Here is a 17,024-nt window from a genome sequence, read left to right as displayed (position 1 = left end):
TAGACGAGTGGCCGCGGGGCTGCGGCCGCGAGCTCGGACGGTAACTGACCAACAAAACAGCGATTGTGCCGTGTGACAACAGAGCAGCCTGAGCGAGAGAATAATGACAGTATTGTGCTGCACTTTTCAGCGTGTGGGCAGATTTAGCTGGCCGGCATAATCTGGATTCTATATAGGACAAATCCATCCCACTCTCGCCCCTCTGCTGCTAGGCTGCCATGAGGAGAAGTTACCTCTTCTGCATGTAAACTGTGCAGGGGAGGGATAAGCTGAGCTAAATCTGCAAAAAAAAAAACCTTCTTAGGCTGATGTAAAAACTTTTACATTATATTGTAAATATCGTAAACTGATGCAAAACGTACAGTTCTTTTCTTATTTTTAGCTTTCGGAGGAGCTTATTGTGCCCAAAAAAGTAGCAAAGTAGTATAGCAATTAAGACAAATACAGAAATAACAATATAGTATATTTCTACGTTTGCTAATATTAGCTAGCACACGCCAGAAAAGGTTAAAGATTAAACGAGAAATTTTTGCCAAAAAAGTAGTAAAGTTGGGTTAAAGCTAAATGCTAATCTTACATCTTGTGATTAGAGACCAATTCAGAAATGTTATGTACATGATACAGCTAGCATATACCAGGGGAAGCTACCAGAACAGGCTAGCTGGAAAACCACTGACTAGCATTAATATCTGGTATTACACATCACAAAACAACAAAAACTAGCTTAACTCCTCCAGAATATATTTAGCTTAAACGTACTAACATGTTTCATGCTATAGCCATCCCATAACAAAAAATACAGCTTTAAAAAGGCCCCATTCAATGATATTCTACACAATAAAGGCTTAGTTTGCTGATAGCATCTACTCTTAAACATAGCTAGCTTTGTTTGTAACATGTAGCCATAGCAATGAAATCTTTATGGCTGTTTAATTTAATAACAGTGAAGAATGCTTTTGCTCTATTAGCATACCATGCTATTAGCATACCATGCTAAAAGAGCATGCAGCAGTTTTTAGCCTGGCAGCTACCTCTGGTTTATGCTATAGGTAATGTTGGCAAATGCAGACCAATGTTGTATCATGTACATTATGTATTAGCATTTAGCATTGGCCCAAGGTTTATCTTTTTTTAATCTGTTCATGTTTTTATGTCAGTATAAAGTGCAAACTCTGATTTTATAGCATTATTGGATAACTTTAAGATATATTCTGTGAAGAGCTGGTTAAAAACTAGGGCTGATACTGTTATTTTAGACTTTTAAAACTAAGCTGTTAGCAACACATTTGTGCTGAGTCATGTCAAGCTATTTCAAAAAAGACCAAATTATCCAACGGTGTAACATAAAGAAGCTAATGGCCCACAACACGACTCAGCTAAAACGCTGCTGCTGACTTTTACAGACAGTTTTACAGACATTTCCATATTATCCTTATTATACACTGGAGTTAGAATGTGTTCTCTGACACTCGGTCACATCACCGTGTGCTCTCACACCGTCCTTGTGGAATCTCTTAATAATCTCTGAGTTTAATAACAACACAGTGGGCGTACAAATCACAGTGTCTTCTCTTTGTGGCTCTCAGGAGTTCCTCGTTACTCTTTCCATGTTCCTGAGCCTCATCAGACAAAGAGCTGCCCTCAGCTTGATATCTGCTCTGCTGTCAAACTCCTTCTCCGCCCTGCAGGGACTCCCCCGGCCCCCGAAAACACACCGCTAACAGTCTGTCTCCTCAAATCTCATTGCCCTCATTTTTCACTCGCACCACCCCCTCCTTCATCCTCCTCCTCCTCCTCGACTCTCTCTTAATCTCAAAACTATGCTGCAGCACTGAGATCAAAGCGTCCAGTGAAGTTACAGGAAGGACGGACGGTTTCAGAGCATCACAGAGAGGACCTCCACTCTCAGGACACCCACCAGGAGCTGTTGCCTGGACGGTTTAGTCCAAACTTTGCTGACAAAACTCCTGAAATTTACTTTACAATATCTTAATCTTAATTAATAGCAATTAAAAATTAACAATTTTTGTTGTGTTTTCTATTAAAAGTCCATTGTTTCCATTGTTTCCGTGTGGATTAAAAAAAAAAAAAAACGTTTACGCTGCAAATTCTCCTGAACTTGTTTCTTGTGTGTGTGTGTGTGTGTGTGTGTGCGTACGGGCCGTGAGTGCCGCAAAAAAAATAAAAATAAAAATAAATTAAAACACATCTGCTGCGAGAGACGAGGCCTTAAATCACAGCCTCTCACATCCTCGTCCTCCTCATCATCATCATCATCATCATCGTATTAATTACACCAGAGCAAAAGAGGCCAAAAATACAAACGTACAGCTGCTGTGTTTCTCAGAGCAGCTGTGAGTCTGGCAGGTTTCGCTTTCAACTCATTTCTTCTCATTTCGTTTGAATATTGATTCATATCTTTTCATGCAGCCGCGTGTGTGTGTGTGTGTGTGTGTTCTTGTACTTGTGGCATACTGAGGACCAGTGAGGGTTTTTAACCAACAAAGTGAGGTCATTTTTACAAAGTGAGGACATTTTGGCTGGTCCTCACTTTGTTTTCACTGAAATCACTTCCTTAGGTCGTAAAACATGTTTTTATCTAAGGTCCTCCGAGTCTCTATCGTACAACATTTATTGCAATATATTGTGAGTCTATGGTACGATATTTATTGCGATATTTTGAGAGTCTATGTACGATATTTATTACGATATTTTGAGAGTCTCCATGGTATGATATTTATTGTGATATTTTGAGAGTCTATGGTACGATATTTATTGTGATATTTTGAGTCTATGTACGATATTTATTACGATATTTTGAGAGTCTATGGTACGATATTTATTACGATATTTTGAGAGTCTCTATGGTATGATATTTATTGCGATATTTTGAGAGTCTATGGTATGATATTTATTGCGATATTTTGAGAGTCTATGGTACGATATTTATTGCGATATTTTGAGAGTCTATGTACGATATTTATTACGATATTTTGAGAGTCTATGGTATGATATTTATTACGATATTTTGAGAGTCTCTATGGTGCGATATTTATTACGATATTTTGAGAGTCTCTATGGTGCGATATTTATTACGATATTTTGAGAGTTTCTATGGTGCGATATTTATTACGATATTTTGAGAGTCTCTATGGTGCGATATTTATTACGATATTTTGAGAGTTTCTATGGTGCGATATTTATTACGATATTTTGAGAGTCTCTATGGTGCGATATTTATTACGATATTTTGAGAGTCTCTATGGTGCGATATTTATTACGATATTTTGAGAGTCTCTATGGTGCGATATTTATTGCGATAAGGTCTCAGTCGTTCTTTATAGATGTCATTAATGAAGTAGATATTTGTAATTGTGTTGATTTATAAAGTGGAAATGCTGGTCCTCAGTATGCAGCAAGTACGAGAATGTGTGTGTGTGTTAGTGTATGTGTGTGTGTGTGGACATAATTGACAGAACAAAGTCGCTCACCCTTCTTCTTGTCCTGCGAGCGGGATCTGGGAGAGCTTAGAGAGATTCTTGGCGTACTCCTCTTCTATCTTTATCCTGAGAGGGAAGTGGAGAGTTTCATTAGCCTTTATGCAACTCTGACTGTTTCCATGTGTTGTGCAACTCGGTGATGTACATGAATGAGCACGAAGAAGAAGAAGGAAATGGTTTGTTTAATGAGAGAAGTGGATGGTTTTCAAGAAAAAAAGCCCACACAGCGGATCAGAACGCCGATACCTTTCTCGGATGAACTCGGCCATCTCTTTCTGCATCTGTTTCCCCTTCAGCTGTTTGTGCAGCAGAACCTCGAACCCCGTGATGCAGCCGTTGCCCTGGAGATCCTTCTTATCGGCCTGCGAGGGAGAAACACCGGAATAAACCAAACAAGCATCGCACATCGCACCGTAACTGACGAGCGTCGCCGCGGGAATCAAACAGAGCTGATACGTTGCGCGAGGTTTGCGTTCACTCTTTGCGCTTTATCTGATCTGATAATCGGCTTGACAAACTCGGCTGCAGCCTCTGCACACGCCGGCTTTTTAATGCATTTAATGATTTAATGCTTTGACGGATAAAATTGTGTGGGGGGAAAAAGCTCAATTTAAATCACTTTATATCGCAATAATGATATTTGTGACGTACTTGTATGGAACGAAAGAGAGATTATGCTCCAAAAAAGTGTATTCATGATGCAACTTGAATCTGTACATGACAAAACAGGACATTCTCAGCGCTCTGACTACAAATGGAATAGCTTAGCGTAACGGCTCCATGTCCTGTCAGCCATTTCATTTTGTGTCGGAGCCTCTTTGACAGATGACGTCTAGCCTAAAAACTAGGCAAAAAAATGTAAAAAATAAACTACAACTCAAACTGCAGGCCAATGAAATGTGGAAAAAAGTAAATTTTTGTGCGGGGAAAAAGCTGTTCATCTTAAATTAAAAAAATCGCAATAATGATATTTGTGACGGAATTATATGGAGCGAAAGAGGGTTTGTGCTCCAAAAAAGTGCATTCATGATGCAAAATGAATCTGTACACGACAAAACAAGACGGAAATAAGTTGATGTTCAGTGAAAAGGGCCGTAAGGAATTGACTGGGGGCCACATTTGGCCCACGGGCCATGTGTTTGAGACCTAGTTAGCTAACACTTAGCTAACACCCCCCGAGTTCATCGCATTCCAGTTTATTAAGACAGACAAAAAATGGACGCAACCGTATCTCAGGCTAGCTATTGCTAGCCACTGTTAGCAAAACCAGTAGCAACGCGTCTGCGAATCGCAAAACAAACACGTTGGAAATCCGAGTTCATTAGCTTGGAAATTCTCAGTCGTTCCGACTAAAAATGGAATAGCTTGGCCTAACGGCTCCACTTCCTGTCAGCCATTTTAGTTTGTAGTTCTCTGGCTTTCCCTCCATGTTTCCTTCCTCGATTACCTGATTGTTCCCAGGTTTGTGAGTCGTATTCAAACCCTCAGTATTCTCTCGTCTGTGCCAGAGAACCAGAGATTTGCCTGTAAACAAACTTTCTTGTGTTTTTGAATCTTTTAGATTCCACTTTTTGAACTCTTGTTTTGGATTTCTGTGGACGAGGATTGCTTATTTATCTCTGGTGAAAACCTTTGCCTGTGAATCTTTGAACTCCTAAGGCCAATGAGACTCAACAAACAGCTATTTTTCCACCCACAGCGACAGCATTAAAGATCCAGTATGTAAGAATTAGTGACAGTTAATGGATAAAGGACTATTTCCATCAACGCCTCCCTTTTCCAGGCAGCGACGATGGCCTTCACGTAGCAGAGGAGATGTCCTCCTTCTCTGACTTTGGGGTAAGGTTCTGTTTCAAAACACAAAAAACCTTCTTAAACTCTATGGCTGGTTTGTCCATCCAGGCTGCCGTAGCAACATGGCATGAACAGACTTTCTTTCCTAAAGTATTTGGGTTTATTCGAGAACAATAATACACTCTTAAAAATGTATTTATGGGACTTTTAAGTGTTCAAACCCATAGGCTTTGTGTTGTTCTTCAACTCAGAGGAGATGAAATGAGGGCGTGGGTCTGTGGAACAGCTGCACAGAGGAATTCAAAGCATCTACTTTCACTTTTTGACCTTTTCTAACTTCTATTGACACATATGTGAAGATTCTGTACGGAGATAAATGCATTTTTGGGTTTTTGTTTCATGAATCGCACGCTGAAGGGTAAACACGAGCAACTTAGGGTCAACACAAACTGAATATGATCACTGTTCACGGTTCTTATGTCTCGACCAGATCTTCTTGTGATGATTAAGGGTTCTTCTTTGTACGATTTTACTGTCGCGATCTGGTTCCTTCAGTGCGATTAAGTCCAAGGAACTGAAGCCGCAGAAGCTCGACGCGGGAGGAACAGTCGTTTACCACATTAACAATGTATAGTTGGTGTATTTATGATTCATTTAATGTTAGATTCATTGAAAAAAAAGTGCTTTTCCTTCAAAAACAAGGACATCTATAAGTGACCCCAAACTTTTGAATTATATTGTATCTGTATACCCACAATGCCCTGCGCTGTAGTCCGCTAACTTGAACCGAGACCTCGGTTTAAAGCCAGGGATCTGCAACATTTAGGCTGAAAAGAGACATTTTTGTAGCTTCTCCACCAAAAAAAAATGAATTTGGAACCCACAAAATGAATATAATAACACGTATAAAGGTTTTTATACAGATATACTGTATAAAATAGCAATGGTTTGTTTCATTTGTGAAATTTAAGAAATACAAAATGTTGACCTAGTTCTACCATTGGAAAAGGTATGTGGATCCAAAGACGGACAGGACATCCAAATGTGTACTAATATCGCATTTTACGTCCACGTTGGATGCGATGCGCAACACATTAAAACACTTAGTATTTGTCGCCTTGATCGCTAAAGCTAGCCGCACGTTGCAGACCCGTTTTAGGCGGACCAGAGTTCGGTTAACAAACCGGACTTTCCTAGCAAACAAACTAGGATTCCATTTAGAAGGAGCTGGTGTGAACGCAGCCCAAGAAACGACCATCACTGCTGGATAAATCTGGTCTGGATCCACAATTTGCACCAAGATTGATTCTTTTGCAAGTCGTGTATTCGTTGCGTGTACAAAAACTCAAAGATGGCATCTCAAGATGCTTCCATTTCCCCCCCCAAAAAAGCCTCCAAGTCTCCAAACGTCAGTTTTTACGTTCATAAAAGTAAAAACTGACTTTAACTTAAAGGCTTCCACGTTCGTACCACACCTGGTGGAGATTATGACCCTGCAGTGTCGGTGTGCGATGTCCAAACAGAGCCTCAGACATGTATGTTAACGTGTTAGATGTTCTGAACGTCCACGCTTGTTCTCAGCACGTCTGAGATAAAAGATGAAACGGATTTCGGGGTCGTGTTTTTCTCGTGGATTCATCTTCTTCCACTTTTCCTGTGTTTGGTCCGTAAACTCTAAAAAGTACGATCTCCGTAAGACGGTTAAAGGTTAAATTTACCCAGAAGAAGTCGCAGTAGCTCCACTCGTCCGGTTTCAGCAGCTGCTGCTCGTGCAGAGACACCGGCGACGGGAACATCACGCAGTTGATCTGAAACACAGAGAAAACGGGATAAAGATATTAAAAAAGCAGCTAAATGAGAATAATAACAGGATATGGTTGTAACCATATTGACGTACATTAATACAAGAGATCTAACTCCAATCGTCCGTTTCCCCAATCTACATTTACTGTCTGCACTGCAGCGCTGAAAGTGTTTTTAAAATAAAAGATTTATGCGTAAATTAAATATTTAACACATGAAACAGGTCCTCAAAAACTAAAAATGTTAATTTTTTGCACTGAAAAATACAGTTTTAAAGATTTAGAGCAACATTTATCAAGGCAAATAACAGCGGGATTATTTAACCCAATTCCTCATTCACTCCTTAGGACAATCTGGTTTCAGATGACAGATGAAACATTTGTCATAATCTGTATCGATCTCGCCAAAATCTTCAAAAGTGGCTTGATTATTTGGGAAAAAGGAAAATTTGTTTTAAAAATTGATGAGAGAGACATGGTCAGTTTTGTTCCCGGTCACTTTTTAAATAATCGAATAAGCTCTGTCGATAACGTTGCTCAAAAAGTTCTGAGGTAATCCCAGTTTTAGATCTTAAATATTGAATATTTTTCTATTTGAACTGTTTTTTGAGCGTCCGTGACGATCAGAAGGTGTGACGATAAAACGAACTTGGTGCAAATCACGGTTCCAGATCAGATTTATCCTGGAATCCCTGTGTGAACCCAGTGTTAGTTAAACCCTAAGAAAGAACTTTAAAGGGGCCATATTACGCAAAATCAACTTTTTAATCATTTAAATCCTTATATTTGGATACTCTGGAGGCCCTACCAGTCGCCAAAGTGTGAAAAAAGATGACTCACTCATGTTTTTGTGGTCCTCCTCAGTCTAAGTACAGGAGATAAAACACGCAATGTTAACTTCGCTCACCGGGACGTCACAATGCGCTAAATTCCTGGAATTGTTGTCTCGCGGAGCTCCGCTTTGTTCGTAAAACGCCGTGCTGTCGAGGGAAAACGGTATTCCGAAAACCGGAAGACCGCAAAGTCCGCGAAACGTTCTATACTTGGCTCCACAGTGCAGCACAGAGTTCTACACAAACTCCCAGCCTCAGAGGATTTATCTGTCCAGTGGATACATGTTATATATGACAGCAATGTGCCTGCTAGAGCCTGCAAATGGGACCGTATCTATGTTCCCCGGGTCCTATGTTCCCCGGGTCCTATGTTCCCCACTTTGTATGTGACCGGGGAACATAGGACCGTTTCTCTAAAAAAGGGTTCTATGTTCCCCGCTGTTCACCCAAAAGGACCCGGGGAACATAGGACCCTACCCCTTACCCTAATCCTTACCCTAATCCTTACCCTAACCCTAACCCTAACCCTAACCCTTTACCCTGGAGCTCCACGCCCAGGCTTCCACAAAGTGGGGAACATAGGAACTTTTTAGGGAAAAACGGGAAACATAGGACCCGGGGAACATAGGACTCAGGGAACATAGGACCCAGGGGAACATAGGACCTTTTTAGGGAAAAACGGGGAACATAGGACCCGGGGAACATAGGACCCGGGGAACATAGGACCCGGGGAACATAGGACCCGGGGAACATAGGACCCGGGGAACATAGGACCCGGGGAACATAGGATCTTTTTAGGGAAAAACGGGGAACATAGGACCCGGGGAACATAGGACCTTTTTAGGGAAAAATGGGGAACATAGGACCCGGGGAACATAGGTACGACCCCCCTGCAAATGATCACTTTCCCAAATGCTAACTGCTTTTAGCTCCCAGTAGCCTCTTTGGCTGATGTCATTTCCTGTCCCTTAAGTTTCGTTTAACTTTTTTTTAAGGTGGACCTAAAGAGATAGTACTAAAGCGAGCGTTCTGAACAGGGCTGTTTTGGCCGAACTGCTGTGGTGCCTCATCCTTATGGTATTTTGACCAAAGCATGTCACAGACATGTTCACTAGGACCCCAGGGAACTTGATTAACTTGTAGAAATAAGGTATAATATGGGACCATTAAAACATTCTCGATATTAAAATGAAGTAATTTACCTCATGGGACTTGCTTATGAAGTTAGCCTGAACTCTCGTCTCAAGACACAACGGCCTCGACCATTTTATGGATTCAGAGTTTGGCTCTAACTCTGTAAACTTGTTCTGCTGATAGTTTTGGGCCAAAGACGGCACTTATTAATCTTCACTGACGTTTGAATCTGCTGCTGCAGGGACTTCCTGCTGTGAACTGGGCGATCTGAGACTCTCCAGCACTGTTTTTGCACTTTGTTTTAGTACAAAAACCAACCAACGCACGAAAGAACGTCTGGCTTTTGTCTGCAGTGGGAGTGAACACGAGTTAAAAGACGCTGCTGTGTAGACGCAGGTTTTTATCAGCGCTAAACGTGACGCGTGGGTGACACTGCTTTTATTTTTAACTCCGATAACACCGGGGTGCTTATTTTGGTCCGACAGAGTTGTCAGCAATCGGGAGAATAATGACGCCGTTTTCTTGCTTGGAACTGGAAGAATCTGATTTGAAGTGATGCCAATTCAAAGATGTAAACAAACAAAAACACGGCGGCGTCGCGCTCCCGCAAAAGAAAAGACAACAAACAGGGAGACAACGTCTCGACGATGACGACGGAGACGAACAAAGGACCTTTGTCTTCTCTCGCATTCTTTCCAATTAACCTCGGGAGGTAAACGGCCTGCAGTGAGGATGTTTCTATTTAAAACTCGTCTGCAGCAGCAGAAGAAGAGAGAAGAAGCTCCGTCTAACGCCAAACCCCCGACGTTCAGAGCAAATCCACAAATACGGCTTCGCTGATGACTTTTCCAGATCCAATATTTAGATTCAAACTGGCGGGAAAACGACGAAAATAAGAAGAAAAAGCATCTCATTCAACCTCATCTTGGCTCATGAAGTGTGTCATTTATTTAAAGGACTTGGCGAAGACGTCCCTGCTGAGGTCCAGAGGTTTGACAGTGACCTCTGTTTCTTCTGCTGAAGACCAAGGCCTTAGATTAAAATGTGTTGGATAGTCAATGAGTTCAGATGGTTTTTGGTTTCCAAAACATCTCAAACTCCGTCCCTAATGTGTCGCTGAAGTGTAAACTATTATAGTCCCCATTTCCTTTGGTTAAAAACATTGTTAATCCTTAGTTTCAACAGGTCTTTTTTTTAGTGTTTATGTGCTAATTTAATTCCCGGGTCAAATCTGCTGGCCATTAGCACAGTCATCCATACATGTTTTTAGCTAATCTCGCTGTAATGTTGTCACAAAATTCCACTTTGTTGTTGTTTTTTATAAAAGGTTTATTTTGAAAGGAAACGATGTATAGTTCACAAAGTAATATTTAGAATACAAATATGTAAATAATAGCTCACGACTGGACCGCGTTAAGTTGTTTAGCAGGCCGTATATGGCCCGCGAGCCACGAGTTTGACACCTGTTTGTTTTAAAGGGAATCACGCAGATTTAAAAAAATTATAATAATTGCATCCCCAGTAGCGACCTGCATCTCCACAAAGTCGTGGGAATGCTAACTGCTGTAGTTAGCCAAAAGCTAGCCAAAAAAGCAGCTTAATCATTCCGTTAACTAAAGCTAATTCTAGCTATATGGCTAAAATCTGCTTTTGTTTTGTGGTGTAATGGTACGCAGATGTGTGCTGATGAGTACCTCGTGTGGCCAGTAGGGGGTCGGTGAATTTGTTGGGGGGGGGGGGGTAAATTAAAGCAACTGGTTTTTGTAGCATTTCAAAATGAAAGTGTCTGTGTTGATATGGACCGATTATATAGTTTAAAATAAAAAACCTCTTTATGATGCACAATTAATATATTCCTTAAAAAAAAGATAAAAATAAGTCAGAACTTATGATATTAACTGTTTTATGTGTTTGAAAAGACAGAGATAACATCTTCTTCTAAATATAGTATCAGTTAATCTGGAAACAAGCGCTCTTTCATCTTTCCTTCTGCTTATCAAGAACATCACCTGGTTGTCATGGAAACCGAGACATCACACACACACACACACACACACCCCCCCCCCACACACACACACACACACACACACACCTTCACTGTCTCATCAAGCTTGTTTAGTGATAAAAAAAACAAGATGTTAGTCAAATTAAAACGTGACACAACATCACAGCAGCAGCAGCTCAGCTGATTCAGAGTCAGTGAACAAACAGGATGCGACGACCTGTGAGTGACAGAAGAGAAATGTTGTGGTTGATGGAGACGATGATGTCACCGTGACTCTGCGTCCTAGCAACCGCAAACAAGCACCAAACAATAACTACGTCTCCACGCACAGTCGAGTCAAGCTGCTCGACTGGGGAAACATTTGAGTGGAGTACAGTCCACCTCCACAACACTAGGTGGCGATATGACTCATTTTCTGATGTGTTATTAGTATTTTCATTGACTTGGTACTTCACGGACCAAAACAACTTTAGCTCCTGGCTAGTTTACCTACTGTACTACTTTAGCTCGTGGCTAGTTGACCTATTACTTCATAAACCAAAACAACTTTAGCTTGTGGCTAACTGGCACATAGCTACTTGTCCTATTACTTCAGAGACCAAAACAACTTTAGCTCGTCTCTCATTGGCACATGGCTAGTTGACCTATTACTTTAGCTTGTGGCTAGATGACCTGCAGTATTACTTCAGAGACCAATACAGCTGTAGTTTGTGGTTAGCTGGCACATAGCTCATTGACTTATTACTTCACAGACCAAAACAACTTTAGCTTGTGGCTAGTAGACCTACAGTATTACTTCAGAGACTAAAACAGCTTTAACTCATGGTTAGCTGGCACGCAGCTAGTTGACCTATTACAGACCAAAACAGCTTTAACTCATGGTTAGCTGGCGCGTAGCTAGTTGACCTATTGCTTCAGAGACCAAAACAACTTTAGCTCGTGCCTAATTGGCACGTGGCTTGTTGACTGATTACAGAACAAAACAACTTTAGCTCATGGCTAATTGGCACGTGGCTAGTTGACCAATTACAGACCAAAAAAACTTTAGCTCGTGCCTAATTGGCGCGTGGCTAGTTGACCAATTACAGAACAACTTCAGCTCATGGCTAATCGTCAGAAGTCGGAAGTTTAAACTGGAATGCCCGGATTTCCAACTCCCAGCAAATCAACAAACCCTAACATAGGCTAATGGTTAGGGTTAAAATAAAAATACTGTGTACATTGGTGTTATTGCTAACAACAGCTAACCAAGCCTAGCCGCAGATACGCTCGCATCCATGACGGTGACGTCAATCCCATTTCAGACGTCCGGAGTTAATGGAACGGATTAAACCAAATTACCGTTAAACTCCCAACTGCCGTTCTCTGGGTGTGTTAGCAATTTCTTGTTTGCATGTTTTTTCCACAAGTCTGGTTTTAGTCAGACTAACACGATAATTAGATTTAAATTTTTTTTTTTTTTTTTTGTTTGTCATGTAAATGTAATGAGGAACACGCCTCAAGATCTCAGTGACTGTTGTGTTCAGACAAAACAGAAGAAAATTAGAAAATGTGTTTTTGTCATGACGTAGGATGGGTGAATATAATGAGTTCACACGTAGTTCAATGAAAGAGTGGCTCCACTCACCGTGACCGTGGTCTCCTTGCTCTGTTTCCTGGTGGGCGACGACGACGTCGGGGTCTGCGGGGACAAGAAGAAGAAGGAGACGCCGTCAAAACCTCTGCCGTCTGGATTTGACGACATGATGCATTCAGCGCACGGCGTCACACTGAGCTGTTTTCCTGACGAGGGCTGGCAGTTTGTCTGCTGCTGCTGCTGCTGCTGTTGGTGTGTGTGAGTGTGTGTGAATGTGAATGTGTGTGAGTGTGTGCACTTCTGCAAAGCAAAGTGACAAAGTCTGTGTATGTGTGATTTCTAACACTCAGTCAAAACTAAACAGATTTCCTGTAACCTGGATAAACCAAAACGGTGTGTGTGTGTGTGTGTGTGTGTGTGTGTGTGTGTGTGTGTGTAATAATAACAAATAATAATAATTATTATAATAATCTCTAATCTGATTTCCTTTCCGTTCATTATTTTATTATGATTAGTTTGGTTTGGTTTGGTTGAAAAAAGTTTTTGTGTTACACTCAATCTAAGGCTAGCCGCCGTTAGCAACACCTGCTAACACGGTATTTTGCACGCACAGGCGGCGTAGCAACACGTCCACGGTTAAACATTTCACTGAACTATGTGTACGGGTGATTTACTGTGAAATAAACAAGTCAGAATTGCAACTAAAAGTAAAATAAATACCAGATTTGTTTTTACTGAACTAGCTAAACGCAGCCTGACGCTATTTTACTTGGAAGAGGAATACAGCGATTAGCGACTGGTCGAAGTAGTAGATACAGTTTGACCAGAAAGTTGCTGGATTTGTAGTTCGCGAGCGTGGTCCGACTGCGTTGAGAACTCGGATGAAAAAAACACTCCGGTATCTCAGGCTAGCCACTGTTAGCAACACCTGCTAACATGGTATTTTGCGCGCACAGGCAGCGTAGCAACACTTCCACAGTTTACATTTCACAAGTGATTTACTGTAAAATAAATAAGTCAGAATTGCAATTAAAAGTTTAAAAAAATATACCAGATTTGTTTTTACTGAACTAGCTAAACGCAGCCTGACGCTATTTTACTTGGAATAAGAATACAGCGATTAGCGACTGGTCGAAGTAGTAGTTACGGTTTGGCCAGAAAGTCGCTGGATTTGTAGTCGCTAGGGTGGTCTGAAAAAAATCGCTAAATATAGCGACAAATACTCGGAATTTCCGACTGAATACGAACTATACACGCCCCCTAGTGGCGATATAAATAATGGCAATTTGCTACAACACAAGCGATACTGAGGTCCGGGCCAAAAAAGACAGGGCTAGTAAATTAGTAAAAATTAGTGCATGTAAAAGTAAAAGTTAAATTGCTGTCATTTATGCTACCACTAGGGGGCGCTGGATATGAACTCGTAAATATAGGTTGTAATTCCTGCGTACGACCTGCATGTACGAGGACAGTCTCTGTAGGAGTGTTAGATACAGTAAAGCAGGGTAAGGAGTTATAATTCTGATTTCGACAGCGTGGATAAATGGTGGGTGGATCACAGCTGCCGGCTTAATTAAGATCGAGAGCAGATTGTGTCGGAGGGATTAATCTGACATCAGCCTCTACATTAATAATGAACAGAGGAGGCTAATCTGAGATGTGTTGTCATCTCGTGTAGCCTCTCATTTCTCTTTAAGACTCTACGGAGACGCTGTGGAAGAGGTCGCTGTGTTGTCGTTATTGTTGTTGTTGTTGCCCAGTTTTATGAGTTCATTTCAGTTGAATCATTACCTCGTTAGCTCGGAGTAAAGCTCAGCAGGACGTTAAAGCCAAACGATGAATAACAACAACCAATAACAACACAATCGCCTGTGTCTGATTGACCTATCACGTCAAACTTTAGCTAAACGTTAGCTGGTAGCTAGTTGTTAGCGTGTCTTATCGTGCTTGTCACGATGTGACTTGTTACCATGTGTTAAGTTAAAAAACGTTTAATTTTTTTAAGCTAACGATGCATAAATTCAGTCTACCTATCAATCCACAAATGCTAGTCTGGATTTCGCTTCTTCGGTGTCGTAGCTTTTTGTTTTATAGACTATTTTCGCGTCAAGCCGCGCCGATTGCGTCTATCGTGATGGGATCACAAAACTAGCAGATTTTATTCGCGTTAGCTAACTCTGGCCCGCTGGCAAGTGCGTGACTTCATGCAGAGAATGTCAACGCTAACTGGCTAGCGTGTCGAAGCGGCCACTCGCCTCGTCTGTGCGTTGACTTTGTATGAAAACTCGACAAATTTGCACGTATGTTTACGTGTATTTTAAAAAGTCAGATTCTCGATTTCCAGTTTTCATATATAACGAACAGTCATCAGCAAGGTAACATTCGGAAATGGGAGGACGAAAACTTGGATATTATCAGAAAATTTGACTCCCAAATTGGCGGCAGTAGAAGTTCTTGAGTGACTTTTCTACAGTGATGTTTAAAGTGGAAACGTTCAGTTTCACGTTATTATTATAGCAGTATTATGAACTCACCTGTGGTTCTGTGCTGCTTTTTCTCACCAGGCTGTTGTGTGAATGCTCCAGATGATGTAAGGGACTTCCACCAGAGTGAAATCCATTCACTGAGAGAGAAAAACATCATTATCTTTTCACAGGAGAAATCCACTTATCTTTACGGTGAGAACCGTGTGAAGAATCACTTTATAGACAATTTACACGTCTATTCACGTGAAACTCATGTTTCACGTGACGCGGTTTAGAGAATTGTTTGAAAGTCTATTGGGAAACTTAAAGGTGCATTATGTAATAAATCTAACGCAACTGGCCATAAAATCCTCCTAATATGTCACAGAGACTCAGGAATAATGTTCATATAACAAACTGAACTCACCAACAACAACAGTACAGACAAAATATTTGCATTAAAAAAAAATATTTTGCAGACTGCAAATCATGTTTATGTTTTGAAATCGTGTTTTGGTGTCATGTGGCGCCACCTACCGCCGTCTACCAATCATTGCAGTCAGTAGAGTCTCAGCTGCTGAGCAACCACGGGTTGCCAGTTACGTCAGAAAACGAAACCTAAAAGACCTTAAGGTGTTTTGAATTTGAATGCAGTAACTGTTTTTGGCCACATTCTTACATATGGCGCCTTTAATAAAAACGCACATAAATTAATGTGGATAGAGTGAAAATTTAACTTTAAAACATCACCTTGAACAGGAACTACTGAATACAAAATCTAATCTCATAAACAGTAAAAAAAAAAATATGACATTCAAACTGTGTCATTTTAGTCGTTGTTTGGTCATTAAATGACAGAATTTCCCCCAAACCTCAAAATAACAATGTTTCTCAAACCATAAACAATTAAATGATTCACTTTTAATGATTTATTTGTTTATACGGAGCAAAGAAACCCGACAAATATTCACATTTAACAAGCTTAAAACATCACAGAAACTTGAATCTAGTAATGGTGGCCTAGTGGTTAGAGCTTCAAGCTTGGTTCGAACCCCCGACTTCTCCGCAGCTGAAGTGCCGTTGAGCAAGGCACCTAACCCCCCTCACCGCTGAATGCAGGCAACTCACTGCTCTGTGTTAAGCATGTACTTCACCTCACTGTGTGTGTTTATTAACTCACAGATGGGTTAAAATGCAGAAATTGGAAATTTCCCCACTGCGGGAATCTTAATTAATGATTAAAAGCGCCATATGTAAGAATGTGGCCAAAAACGGTTACTACATTCAAATTCAAAATAACGATGTTTCTCAAACCAAAAACAATTTGTGATTCACTTTTAATGATTTATTTGTTTATACGGAGCAAAGAAACCCGACAAATATTCACATTTAAGAAGCTTAAAACATCACAGAAACTTGGATTATTAATGGATTATTAAGCCCAGTCCGTGCAGCTGACTTAGTCACAGGAAGTGTGTGTGTGTGTGTGTGTGTGTGTGTGTGTGTGTGTGTGTGTGTGTGTGTGTGTGTGTGTGTGTGTGTGTGTGTGTGTGTGTGTGTGTGTGTGTGTGTGTGTGTGTGTGTGAAAGTTCACGAGAATCCGAGAGTTCAGACGACGGTGGAGGAGCTGAAATACCTGCTGGCAGCGAGTTCTTGTGTCGGATGGAGGTTTTGGGAGTTCCAGGAACGCTGGACGGTCTCTCCCATGTCGTCTCTGACGGAGCAAATAAAAAAAAATACAAAATTTTACAACCATCATAACTGCCAGATTCCATCTATGGGTCGTTCTAACAGGGTCGTTTGCGGCAGTTGCAGCAGAAGAACGTTCAGATCGTTGTTTTACGATAAAATTGATTTAGAGTTCACCTCTAAATCCTCTAAAAGTAATAATAATAAGTCCGTGTTGCTTAAATAG

The 17,024-nt window shown here is 40.9% G+C and overlaps 1 protein-coding gene across 1 annotated transcript in view; it reads right to left on the bottom strand.

Annotated features, from left to right (window-relative positions):
• The window catches only part of gas7b (growth arrest-specific 7b), a gene marked incomplete at its 5' end in the record, with an annotated part of 61,353 nt that overhangs the window by 18,546 nt on the left and 25,783 nt on the right, over positions 1 to 17,024 (bottom strand). The window contains 6 exons of the mRNA XM_083903481.1: positions 3,492 to 3,566; positions 3,747 to 3,862; positions 7,013 to 7,102; positions 12,696 to 12,749; positions 15,179 to 15,267; positions 16,746 to 16,823. Coding sequence (XP_083759607.1) covers positions 3,492 to 3,566; positions 3,747 to 3,862; positions 7,013 to 7,102; positions 12,696 to 12,749; positions 15,179 to 15,267; positions 16,746 to 16,823 — 502 coding nt within the window. The remainder of the gene's footprint in view (positions 1 to 3,491; positions 3,567 to 3,746; positions 3,863 to 7,012; positions 7,103 to 12,695; positions 12,750 to 15,178; positions 15,268 to 16,745; positions 16,824 to 17,024) is intronic.

Source organism: Microchirus variegatus, assembly GCF_963457635.1.
Source record: "Microchirus variegatus genome assembly, chromosome: 17".
NCBI lineage: Eukaryota > Metazoa > Chordata > Actinopteri > Pleuronectiformes > Soleidae > Microchirus > Microchirus variegatus.
Note: the sequence above shows the minus strand (reverse complement) of the source record. Positions and strands in the feature narration are given on the sequence as shown.